The sequence below is a fragment of the Trachypithecus francoisi genome, unplaced genomic scaffold, assembly GCF_009764315.1.
Source record: "Trachypithecus francoisi isolate TF-2019V2 unplaced genomic scaffold, Tfra_2.0 Lachesis_group1, whole genome shotgun sequence".
NCBI classification, from domain to species: domain Eukaryota; kingdom Metazoa; phylum Chordata; class Mammalia; order Primates; family Cercopithecidae; genus Trachypithecus; species Trachypithecus francoisi.
Genome location: NW_022681454.1, coordinates 160,357,680 through 160,371,716, shown reverse-complemented (window position 1 = coordinate 160,371,716; position 14,037 = coordinate 160,357,680). Strand labels below are relative to the sequence as shown.

The 14,037-nt window shown below is 33.2% G+C and overlaps 1 protein-coding gene across 2 annotated transcripts in view; it reads left to right on the top strand.

Moving 5' to 3' along the window:
- SPOCK3 (SPARC (osteonectin), cwcv and kazal like domains proteoglycan 3) overlaps positions 1 to 14,037 on the top strand; it is a 490,780-nt gene that overhangs the window by 448,471 nt on the left and 28,272 nt on the right. For both annotated transcript variants that reach the window (XM_033215626.1, XM_033215625.1), the window contains one exon: positions 1,041 to 1,160. In XM_033215626.1, the coding sequence (XP_033071517.1) occupies positions 1,041 to 1,160 (120 nt within the window). The remainder of the gene's footprint in view (positions 1 to 1,040; positions 1,161 to 14,037) is intronic.

The following is a 14,037-nucleotide window of genomic DNA, read 5'->3' as shown; positions in this document are numbered from 1 at the left end:
TTTTAATTCTAGTCACACACACATAATGTATGCTGCTAATAATGATATCTTTAAAAAATAAAGAGGAAGTTATTTTAGTTCCAAATGTCAAGGTTTTCCAGTACAATCTTTTTACAATAGAAACTTTATAGTACTTTCTTAAATATTTTATAGTTTTTTCCTAATCACAAGTTATACAGTTGTTTATTTTCTGTGATTAACAAATATATAGCATTAAATCAAATAGGAACAGTATTTATTTATTTATTTATTTATTTACTTATTTTTATTTTTATTTTTTTTGAGACGGAGTCTCGCTCTGTCACCCAGGCTGGAGTGCAGTGGCCGGATCTCAGCTCACTGCAAGCTCCGCCTCCCGGGTTCACTCCATTCTCCTGCCTCAGCCTCCCGAGTAGCTGGGACTACAGGCGCCCGCCACCTCGCCCGGCTAGTTTTTTGTATTTTGTAGTAGAGACGGGGTTTCACCGTGTTAGCCAGGATGGTCTCCATCTCCTGACCTTGTGATCCGCCCATCTCGGCCTCCCAAAGTGCTGGGATTACAGGCTTGAGCCACCGCTCCCGGCCGGAACAGTATATATTTATAACAGTGTATTCCTACACATACTGAGTATATGAATAAAGTATTATAAATTGTGACATCTTACAATAGGTATGGCCAACAATAAATGTATAATAATCATTTTGGATTTTCAACCCTGTAGTTTCTCTGATAACCTATCACCCCAGCATAAAAAAGTATTTATGACATAAATATTATGGCTCAACTTTTGTGGTGTTATCAATACAAATCCTCCAAGTGTCATATTCTAATGAAGAGTGCAAATAGAATTCCACTAATAATACTTCTTTATTAAATAAAATGTTTTTGTCATATTACATCTTATTTTAAAGCATGTATTTAACTTTAAAAAAGCTGAAACAGAGTCACACCTTTTTCTTTTAGTCGTCGTTACCTTTCAATGTATGGGAATAATGAGAGAAAAAGCACTAACGTTATACTAAGGTATTATTCAAGACTTGTGTTGTTTCTCTGTTTTTAGCATGCAGTGACCTGGAGTTCAGGGAAGTGGCAAACAGATTGCGGGACTGGTTCAAGGCCCTTCACGAAAGTGGAAGTCAAAACAAGAAGACAAAAACATTGCTGAGGACTGAGAGAAGCAGTAAGATTTCTAAATTTGATAATTGCTACTGTATCTGATATGAAGTTTTATTTCCAACGAACCACGGAGAACAAAACACATATTTCAGTATTTATTCACTGCATATATACTGAATAAAAATCAGAACATGATTACTTCCAAGCACACCTGCATTATTTTGCAGGGAAATAAGGCATTTGGGACAACTCTGATTGGAGGAAAAGGGAATGTCTCCTCAGAGGGTGTTTAGCTTTCAGTAGAGCAGAAAGAATGAGAATATTCTTCAGTGTTTTATTAAGGTGGTAAAGAATAGAACAACACAGAAAATAAAGGTAAAAAATTTGGAGTGCTTAGATTTTAAAAGAATACAACAGAACTCCCCCATGTGGTAGCCTGTCCAAGATTGGTTTGCTGATGTCTCTATTTTGACCCTGTGTGAAATGGATCAGTAGACAAGAGAGGATATCTGCAAATTAAATAAGTAAAATGCAGAAGGAATAAAAGAGCATATACCTCTTACAAATTTTTTTAATTATCAGTATAATTCTCTAAAAGTTTTTTTTTTAATTCCTTGGAAATAAGAAATACAAATTGAAATAGGGTATTTGTTATGAATAATTTTGTAAACTTTTCATTTTATATTATTTTCATTTGTATAAAAATTTGTTTATTATTTAATGCATATAAAAGGATATCGAAACACGGGTTGAATCTTTCAAAGATTGAAGCATGTGCTCCAAAACACAAGAAAAGGGGAAGGAGTAACAATTACAAGCCACATCTCTTGGCTGGCAAAGAAGAGCCACATGTGTGACATTCATCACCTGTCGTGATGTGACCCATCCATTCTCACCTGCTACCCTCAAAGTGCAGTTTCTAACAAAATGATGTAGTAGGATAACACAATCCTTTTTAGATTCCTAAAATGCTTTATTTTTTTTCACATTAAGAAATTTTCTACAATTTCAACCAATTGTAGTTATGAATCTAATTTACATAGTGAAATAATTTAATGCAGAAGTACAATTAAGCCATTACTTTTAGATTAGTAATTGTCTTTGAATGTGTAATGACTATCCATATATTTTCTTTTATGAATTTCACGAAGAAATTGTAGTATTTTTCATTTCCTGTAGGAGAATTCCTCAAACTTATCTCTGGATTTATTGGTTAATTTTTTGGCAAATGTAAATATTTTGATGCCTTTTAGCTTGAACTTGCCTAATAGAAATAATAATTCAGTATATTTGACTCTGTATTTATTGCCTCCCCATTGGAGTGGGGAGAAGGTTTCTTCCACACCTTTACATATTGATTTTTTAAAGATTCATGTTCACAACTGTTTTTAAAATTCATATCCACTCCCAATATTCATAGTTGAACATTTTTATTGCTTGCTCTAAAATTTCTCCTTTAAGCTAAGCTTGAGTTCAGGCTGATGCATCCTTCCAGATACGGAGATAGATAATGGAGAACATTTGCAACACTCAGCAAGGTGCCTGGGTAATGGTACACATTCACAAATATTTTCCTTTCTAGCTTTTTCTGTCAATAAATTCCATGAGACTCTCTAAAGGTAGTAGATTAATTATAAGAAACTTCTTTAGAGTTGAATATCTTTGGACAGGACAAGAAAAAGTGGGCCAAAGGATTATTTATGTATACTGCTCGAAGGAGTCAGAGGCCAGCTAGAAAAAAATTTCCAACGGGAAATTATCCATTAGAATAGATATGACAAATCCATAGACAAGAAATGGCTGGCTTCTTCAGGTCCTCAGATCTGTGCACCCTCTGTGTGAATCCTTCTTTGGCTCTATCTTATTTAATTTGTGAATCAATCCTCCAATATCAGACTCCCATCTCCTTTCTATTTTTATTTTCCCTTCTGAGCATTTATCAGTTCTAATATAGTGATAATCTAATGTTTATTTAATTCTCTCTCTCTCACCCAACCAGACTACTTAAACTCAAAGCAGTAAGAGGTCTTTATTCGCCACTGTATTTCCAGAACCTAGGACAGAGTTTGACATATAGTATTCACTAAATAAAACTGAAAGGAGTTAATGAATGAATGAAGCAAAGAAGCACTCAGTATGCTACATTGTGTACCCATACCATAGTTGAGGCACTCAATTAGTGCCCTAGGAATGATTATTGATAATATTCATTATTTTCATCATGACAGTTATTACTGTAGTCAATTTGTATGCTTTTATTTCTATGAGAAAGATCATGAGCACTGGAAGCAATGAGTCAAAATGTGCATGCATTTTAAATTACATAAGATAATAGATATTGCCAGACTGCTTTGTAAAAAGCTTAGGGCATTTTGCATTTTTACCAGCAAGACATGAGAGTTAACTTTTGCCTGCATGCCTAATAGCAAAACAAATTGCCATTCATTTTAACTTTTCCATTCTGATGAATATGCTACTATATTTCATTGTTAATTAAATTTGCATTTTCTTTATTAGTAGTGAATTTGAACATTAAAAAATGGGGGGAGACTAAAAAGCACAGTTTTCAACTTATCTGATATTAATGTTATCACTCCTACATTCCATTTTATCACATTAGTTTAGTATCTTTGCTAAAAATTTCTATCAACTTTTCTTTATTATATTCATTTAAGTGTCTCTCTTGTGAAAACCCATAGTTTGGTTTTGATTTTTTAATATGACAGTGAGCAAACATTGGGGTGTTTTAGGTTGTTTTTGGGTTTTTTTTTTGTTTTTTTTTTTTTTTGTTTTTTTTTGAGATGGAATTTCGCTTTTGTTGCCCAGGATAGAGTGCAATGGACTGATCTCGGTTCATTGTAACCTCCACCGCCAGTGTTGAGGCGATTCTCCTGCCTTAGCCTCCTGAGTAGCTGGGATTACAGGCATGTGTCACCACGCCCAGGTAATTTTGTATTTTTAGTAGAGACAAGGTTTCTCCATGTTGGTTGGGCTGGTTTTGAACTCCTGACCTCAGGTGATCCGCCTGCCTCGGCCTCCCAAAGTTCTGGGATTACAGGCATGAGCCACCACACCCGGCTACTTTTTGTATTTTTAATAATTAAGAATGTGGTTAAGTCAACATAAGGCAGAGAAAAATATTCTGATAAGGTATAGAATGTTTGTCTTCAGGCATTTTATAGTGAAGCCAAATAAAAATATATTTTACAATCTCTTATTTATAGCAAACAAAAAATCCAGTAACATTTTGTCATTTTAATAAAGAGAGAAAAATCAAATTTTAGTTTTGCATCAAAATAAAATTTGATGCTATTGTTAAAAATCGTATAAGAAACCTTAAAAAATAGCTAGCATTGACCATGAAAAAATAATGTGTTTCATGAATCTTTTATACTTTTTACATTTTATTCATTTGTTTACACATTTTTCACATTTTTAGGAAGATTAGTCATTTTCTATTAAGATAGCACTATATTTTTTAAAAAATAATGTCTTGTATATCTTGTTGACAAAGTTGCCTTATATCATGATTTTTCCTAAGAAAATCATTTATAATTTTTAATTAAAATTTCACTTTATAGCTGTAATTATGAGGTGGATAATTGTAAGGTTTGTCACCATTTTGTAGTAAATAAGCAGAAATTATGAATATAAATTTTATACTTTTTTAATATCCATACACTTCTTTATAGAATATCATTTTAATGTGGCAAGAATGACATGTGTATTAACAGATCCAAGTATATACAGCTTCTCTAAACTATAAAAATAAGAGTTAAAAAGTATATAAATTACAAAGCATGCTTTTGTGTTTTATCTTTTTAAAAATGATCTAGATATTAGGTTAGATATTGATTAAGGAATATCTATTAACTAATTTAATCTAATGTACATATAACATTTTAAACTACCAAAAATTCTTGGAGATTTTTTAAGTTGGCTTTATTAAAAAACATAATTACTGTTGAAATAATGCTTGTCATCTACGTGATTTAATTTGGTTAAAAACAAATTCATGGTTTCTTTTTCTTTCTTTTTTTTTTTTTTCTTTGAGATGGAGTCTCACTCTGTTGTCTAGGCTGGACTGCAAAGTCTTAGATATGTGATCTTTTCCAACCCCAAATAGAGATCAATAAAGGCCATAGGTACAATCCGGAAAAGTTGGCTGGAAATAGTGGCCAAAACAAGGGCCAATGCTTTGCCAAACATTGTTGAGCATGAATGCAAATATTAAGTTGAACCTCATGAAATTACCAGTTTTGGAACTACAAAACAATAGTTTTTAGAGGTCAACCTGATATAAGTCATCTAAGAATTGACTACTTGTTATATTTAAGTTAGTCTTTAGACTTTAACCTATTTTCTTTCACTGAGTAACACATACCTTTTATTTATGTTTAATTTCCCAGTTGTGTTATAACGGGTAAGGATACAAATTAAGCCATGATATTTTTCTCGTTTATCCTAATCTCATGATCCAGGATAATAATCTCATTCTTAGAATTTATATCCTAACTGCATGGTAGCTAATGATCCGTAGGCTGAGTGCAGAATGGGTAGCACGCTCTCTAACTTCATTTGTTTCCTAATCATAAGCCAGATTGCTAAAAACTGTGAGTACAGATTACTCTTAGGACTAATCATTGACTGCTGACTTCTCTGTGACTTCCAGAAAGTATTGTAGAATGTTTGATTAGTATAATTCCTCATAGTAAAGGCACATCCTTCATATTTGCCTTTTACTTGTCCTAGAACACTCTTCCCCCAGGTATCTGTATGGCTCGCTCCCTCTCTTCATCCAGCTTGTTGTCCAAACATTCCTCACTAGGTGCCTTCCCTTCCACCCCATCTAAAATAGCAACGGCACCCCAGAACATTCACTTCCTCTTTACACTGCTTTATTATTCTTTCTAGCAAATATTGCTACCTGATATACAAATGTTTACTAGCTTATTTTTTCTCTCTTCCAAATAAAATATAAGCACTCTAAGGTCAATAGTTTTCCACTGTAGAACCTGCAGGCACTATAAAAGGCCTTGGCATATGGTAGGGATTCAATAACAATTTGTTTAATGAATAAACTAAGAAGTCTAATCACAAATTGTTACCTAGACAATGCCCTGACTTCAGAAGAGTGATAAATTAGCCTATTGCTGCTTGCTTATATTTGCTACATAACATAGGTTCCAAAAGGGCAAGATTCTGAAGATAGTAGAATTGGATTAATAGGGTAAAAGCTTAATGAAATTTAAATGGAAAGATATTTTGCTTTTTCAAAAGTCAATGAACCTTGAAATTGGAATATAGTTTTATAAAGAAAGGGGGATTTTCTAGCCTCACATACTATCAAATCAACATTGCTATATATTTTGCATTAGTTAACATTTAAAGTATAATGAAATGTAGTCTTTTTTAGTAGCTATTTTAGTAATTATACTTAACTCTTAAACCTATTATGATAGTAACCTGAGATTTTAATCAACCAAATTGTATTACAGTATTTGCATGCAGAATTCCACAGTCATTACTCAAGAATTATATTTTACTTGAATCTTGGACAGTGTAAATATTTCATAGCTAAATGATTTGAGTTGATAAAATTGTCAAAAATGTCATAGCTTTAAAAAAATGAAGTTTATACAGTCTGTCATTATTTTTTAACAACCGACACCTAATTTTTATTTTATAAACTCAGGCTTCTTGAATATATTTTGATGGATTTATTTTAGAGCTATCACTGAAAAACAAAACAATGATCATAGAAAAGTAACTAAGATGGTAAAAGTCTTAAAATGTGTTTTATGATAATAAGTTGAAGGAAATGGAGCTATTTAGCCTCTCATCCTATTATTATTAGCATGAAAATGCTTGGTGATGCTTTATTCAATAAGAATATGTTGTATCCATTATTATCAATATACCTCAATTTTGTTTTATTATTTAAATCTCCAAAAATTGCATAGCAGAAATACTATACCCAGGCTTTTAAAAATATGGCTGCAATCGAGAATATATAGTTGTTGAAAGTGACACTGTACTAATTTCCCCTTTAACAATTTGGAGAGCATCAGGACATTGGCATCATATGAAAAATCCCCAGATTAGCAGAGTCTGACTCAGATTAAGAGAATGTCTTATTTCTGCTTTCCTACATGCCAAATGTTCTCCTCGGCAAGAGAAAATTATAGAATTATTTAAACCTCTAGGGTAAATGCATACATTCTAATTTCTTACCCAGATATTGCTCACTTTATGTCATGATGTCTTCACATTAAGAGAAAGATTGAATTTGGAATCAGATGGTTTAAAACAGTGCCACATTTTAATGCAATTAGGAGTCTTCTAGGTATAGCAGGAGACTTCATCTTTTGAAAACGAAATATTTGAGAAAATTAGATAAATTTTCTTATTTCAAGTAATAAAATGAGAGATCCAGATCATTGCTTATTTTGGTTCTAATTGCTGAGACATCTGGCACTTTCTTCTCTTTTATTCTGTAGATTCTAACTCCCTATGATAAAATTTAATTATATACTTAAGTATTACTAAAGTATTACATTAAGATTTGTAAATTTTAATTTTGCTGAAATTATATATTTCATATATAGCTAAATTAATGTAATCCCATGCAGCTTAAAAGTATTGTTATAAAATAAAAGTACTAAGTGACTGATGTACTGCAGTGAAATTATTTTGTTACATTATCATGTCCTGAGAAATTACTGCATTGGATCTACTAGGAACCAAACTTTTGGTTATTCTTTATTCTTTAGGAACTATATTATTCCAAAGAATGGCAAATTGCTATCAGCATTGGCTATTTTTTTAATGTTTCTCACTGGGTGAATGAAATGTTGTCAACTTTATTACATTCTGTTTTCAAAAATGTAAATATTTAATTTCAAAATAAAGCCATGTAGAGTGTTCAAGCAATTTTCACCAGTCATCTGAACTATCAGAACCTATTCAAAATGAAACAACAACCCTCGCAAAAAAAGACAATGAAGAGGTTAAGAAAAGACATCTACAGAAAAATAAAATAAAACACAAAATTGTATGTTACCACATATATTTAGTCAATTATAGTCAATTGTAAACATTATTCCTGTTAAACTTTACTCCAATGCCAGTTGAGTAATACATAAATCCTTGAATTTTTGCAAAATAAGTGTCTTGAAAGCATCAAGAAACGATAGTTAAAACCAACAGAAAAAGTATACATAAAAACAAGTAAAATAACTAAAAAACATTATTTGGGGTTGTTTAATGTGAAAACAAATGACTCTATATACCACTGCAGTTCTTGAACCATATGCTAGCCAATAAAAAAGCCATTAATTTTATGATGATTCCTTCGAGACATTAATGAGTGTTAACTCATTTTCAACATATCACAGCAAGGAAGAATTCATGTAACATTGTATATTTTCCATTTTCTTTATTTTTATATTTTGCATTTTGGTTGCATAAGTAATGCATGCTTATTTTGAAAAATAACACGTGGAGATATAATTAAGAGAGTATCTTTTCACCAACTCCATTCATTGCCTTTTTCATGTGGTAGAAAACTGTTGTCAGCCTGATTTATATGATTTTCCAATACTGCTTTTTTTTTTTTTTTTGAGACAGAGTCTTGTTCTGTTGCCCATGCTGAAATGCAGTGGCACGGTCTCAGCTCACTGCAACCACCATCTCCTAGGTTCAAGCTATTCTCCTGCCTCAGCCTCCCGAGTAGCTGGGATTACAGGCATGTTCCACCATGCCTGGCTAAATTTTGTGTTTTTAGTAGAGACAGGGTTTTGCCATGTTGGCCAGTCTGGTCTTGAAGTCCTGACCTCAAGTGATGCACTCACATCAGCCTCTCAAAGTTCTGGGATTACAGAAGGGAGCCACCATGCCCCACCAAATGTACTTCATTTTCATACAAAGATATTTATTTACATAAACAGACCTATTTAAAACAAATAGAAGATCATACTATGCACAGTATGTGCCAGCTCACTTATTATAACTTTATTTTAACCTTTTTTTTTTTTTTTTTTTTGAGATGGAGTCTCACTCTGTGGCCCAGGCTGGAGTGCAGTGGCCGGATCTCAGCTCACTGCAAGCTCCGCCTCCCGGGTTTACTGCCATTCTCCTGCCTCAGCCTCCCCAGTAGCTGGGACTACAGGCGCCCGCCACCTCGCCTGGCTAGTTTTTTGTGTTTTTTAGTAGAGACGGGGTTTCACCGTGTTAGCCAGGATGGTCTCTATCTCCTGACCTCGTGATCCGCCCGTCTCGGCCTCCCAAAGTGCTGGGATTACAGGCTTGAGCCATCGCGCCCGGCCCTATTTTAACCTTTTAACACTTCATTGTGTTGCAAATATTTTCTCACTACATCCTTTCTATTTTGACTTTAGAAAGTTCTTGTTCTTTAAGAAAGTCTTTCTTACAAAAATACTGACGTGTATATTCTCCTAATGTATATTTTTTTGCACTTAAATCTTTAAACCTATTTACAATTTATTAATGTGTGCTAGGATTCTGGCAATAAATTATGTACCCTTATTGAATTAAAAATAATATATTTGCAGTTAATTTTTGTTTATTCTTACGTTTGCATTTTCTTTGTAAATGCTACTTATTTTTTCATATTTCTTTATGTTATTGATTTCTACTGTAATTCTGGTTAGTTGTGGTATCAGACTTTGAATGATTTTAGTTCTTTAAATTTGTTGAGGTCTATTTTATGGCCCACCATATGTTCCATCTGTACCTAAAAGGAGCATGTATCCTGTTATTATTTGTTGGACTATTCTGCCAATAGAAATTATCCAAGTTTGTTGACAATTATTTTCAGATCTATACCCTTAATGTTTTTCTATCTACTTACTTTAGTGAGTACTTTTAGAACAGCGTTGACGTTTTCAGCTATAAATGTCTATTTCTTGTTCAGTTCTATTAGATTTTTTCTCAGGTATTCTGAAGACTCTTTTAAGATACATTATACAATTAGGGTTACTATATCTTCTTATTGAACTCCTTATTATGTGATGTATATTGGTTAATGCATACAAAAACACAAATAAAAAGTAGTAAGATTTCATGTTTGATAGCACAGTGGAAGAACTATAGTAAACTGTAATTTATTGTATGTTTCAAAATAACTAGAGAAGAGGACTTGGAATGCTCCCAAAACAAAGAAGTGATAAATCTTTAAGATGGAGGATACTCCAGTTACCCTGATTTGGTCATTATTCATTTTATATTTGTATCCAAATATCACATATACCCATAAATGTGTAAAGATATTATATATCCATATAACTTAAAACATATATTCATCTTTCTTTTTTTAAAATATAGTTTCACTGGGTAAAGTATATTGGGTTGAGAGCTTTGTGTTTTGTTTTGTTTTGTTTCAGCACGTTACCCCTGTCACACCACTGTTTCTGGCTTGTGGGTTTCAGCTGACAAATCTGCTATTTTCTTTACTACTCTAGTGAAATATGTATCTATTCTAGAGATGCTTCTCCTCATCACTCTTTAAACAGTTTGACTATGGTGCATCTAGATTTTGTTTGTATGTCTGTTTATTTGACTGGTTGGTGTTTATTCTGTTTGATGTTCTCTAAGATCCTTATCTCTGTGGTTTGATGTATTTCATTAATTTTGGAGAATTCTAAATTAATCATTGAAATATTCTTCAACCCATTTTTCTCTCTTTCTTCTTCTGATGTGTTAATTACTTCTCTCTTAGATTGTTTGATAATAACCACAGCTCTATTATGTTCTGTTGTCCTCCTACGCCTTTTCACCTTCTTCTTCTTCCTCCTTTGTCTCCTCCTCTCTTCCTCCTTCTCCTCTGTTTTCTTTTCTTCTCTTTCTCCTTGTCTTCCTCTGCCTCCTTCTCCCAAACAATTCTATTTGTTTCTCTCCTATAGTTTCCATCTGCAGTTTTAATGCAAGTGTTCACCACTTATACTACAGCCTTTAACCTATTAATCGTTGTAATTTTAAATCATTTCTCTGATTATGTGTACATCTGTTATTTCTAATCTGGTTCTGTCAAATGCTGTGTCTCTTGGCAGTGTTCATTGTTGGTTTATTTTCTTCTTCCTTTAATACATGTCCCTATCTTTTTGGTTAAAACTGGATATATTATGTAGAGCAGTAGGGATGGATGTAAATAACATTTGTGCCTAGAAATAGTGATGCCTCCTCTTTTGCATAGCTTTTATACAGCACTTGAGCCAATCTATTCTGATAATTAAACTAAGTTTTGGCTTTTATTTTATTCTTGTTATCCTCAGAGTATCCCAGGCTTCAAGTAACTATAGCATTGCCTTGTGCTTAGCATGAGACTGGCTTGCCACAGTCTTTTTCTTCACTTGTTTCTTAATGATTTCTCCTTTGCAACTGAGCCTCAGAGAAGGTCCCCCTTCTTGATTGGCCCCTCCACCACTGATAGAAGGTTGGCCCTTCTTAAGCAACATTTGATACCCTGGTAGTGGGAACATCCTTCATATTTCTGTTAAGCTACAGCTTTAGGAAGATACTGTGTATCTGCATCTCAAAGGTGGGACTTTCTCAGAAATCCTATTGCCACCCTAGTGGAAGAGGTTCTTTGATGGTCTGTACTCAGGATATTCTCCTGATCCTTTCCCAGGTACAGCTGTGTTTTTAACTCTTTTCCTTTGATGCAAGGGATTCTCACCTATATCTAGAGAGTGACAGGATATTGGGCTCACCCCCAGGAATTTAAGGTTTTCTTCCATAAGGTATGTAGGGAAGATGGATACGGATGGGAGTTCATACCTTTCCCACAGCAGCTTCTGCTTCTCAGGTGGTTTCTTGGGTCTCTTATCTTGCCCTAAGTCTTCTTTGACAGCACACACTGAGATCCTGGAGTCATTCTGTCAATGTTTATGAATTCCTCCTCTTTTTGTGGTTTCCAGAGGTTATTTACTGTCATGTTAGCCTACACTCAGCCTTTAGCAATTCACTGAAAATATAAATGGAATTGTTCTTATTAGCTTACATGGCATTTGGTATCTGTCTCAAGTAAGCCAGTGTTCACATTCCATCCTTTCTTGGAGGCACATGTCTCTTTTTAGATTCTGGGTTACTTCATTGCTCTGGCACATAAACTCACTTATGGATTCAAGAAAATTGTGGTTTTGCTAATTACTCAGACTTTTCTTATTGTTTATTTGTGAGCAATATTCTTTTCAACTTCTCACATTCTAGGTGAAACCAGTGAGTCCTAGCCTTTAATCCTAAATGATATTTTCATGAATGGAGACTATCGGGTTGAAAGTTTTCAATTATTTTTTTTTTCTTGACTTAATGATGTTATTCAACTCATTTTTGGTCTCTAAAATTTCTGACGAGGTGCCAGACAAATTGAATTACTGTTTACCTCTATGTGGCATATTCTTCCTGCTGCTTTCAAAATTGGCCTTAATCTTTAGCTCTTGAAAATTTGACTATGATTAGGAATGACCTTTGTGTCATTCTGCTTGAAAAATCCTGCATATCTTTAATTTGTAAATGTAAGCATTTAAGCAAATTTTCTGCCATTATTTCTTCAAATATTTTCTTACACGATTATCTTTCTTCTCTCTTCTGGAACTTCAATTGTCTATGTCATAATAGCACTTGATATTACCTAACAGTTCCCTGAGGTTCTATTTAGTTTTTTTTCCTCAATCTTTTTCTTTTTTTTTTTCAAATTAGATAATTTTGACTGATCTATATTCATGTTTACTTACCTTTTCCTTTGTCAATTTAGTTTAATTTACAAGGTTTTTTTCTGTTACTGTCATTCTTACAGTCTCATTTAGTTCATTCTTATAATTTCTATTTCTCTACTTTTAGTCTCTATTGTTGCAATTATTATGAGCATGTTTTCTTTTACCTTATTGAATTTAACAGTTTTAGTTGCTTTAAAATAATATCTGCTAATCCCAACAACTGGATCATCTCAAATGTATTCTTAATTGATTATTTTTACTTTTTTTGAGAATGAGTTCCATATTTCTGTTTTTAACATGTTTTTAACATGTCTCAAAATTCAAGATGGTGTTCTGGACCTTATGAATATGGAGTTGTGTGATGCTGCATTGCATTAGTTTCCCCAAAGAGTGTTGCTTGATTGATTTAACAGATGATTAACTTTGCTGGTCTCAAAATGGAAACTCACTTTCTTGGGTGCCAGCTTCAATCTCCATTCAGTGTTCTAATCTTTAGCAGAGGTGATTGAAGCCTGTGAAATACATATGTGGCTGATAGATCATCCGAGTTTTGGATAGGTGGTATTTGGTGATAATGTATCTCATTTTCTTCTTGGATTTCATCCTCTTTCCTCAGCGGCTATACACAACTTTCTGATTCTCCAGGCTAAAAAGTCTGCGTTGTTTTTTTTTGTTTGTTTGTTTGTTTGTTTTTTCCAGTGTTATTGCTACCTTGCACCATGAAAACTCTGCCTACCCCCAAGTTAAAAAACAGCAAAAATTGGAAATTCACTACACATAACTTCCTTCCTCAACACGCAGACTACAACAAGAATCTGCCTATTCTATTAACTCTTCATACCCTTCCTGCTTTAGAAAAAAAAAGTCTGAAATTTAATTATTTATCTGCATCTGTGTTCGTTCTATAAGACCATATTCAACAATTACTGAAAGTGGAAACTAAATTAATTTTTTAAATGACAGTTTGAAGAGAGGAATTTTGTCTTACCTGTCCTTGAATAACCGAGGCCTAGTAGTGTGTATTGAATCTTGTGTGGACCAGAATGGTGCTTTTCTTTTCATTACTTGCTGTTGACTCCTTCCCCTCACCAAATCTGACGGTATTACAGTACTTTAAAAATATTAAACTTTCATGAGTGAGGACAATTCAGTAATTCAGAATAGGTTTTGAAATGTACATTTACCCAGATTTTGCTTTCATGTGAA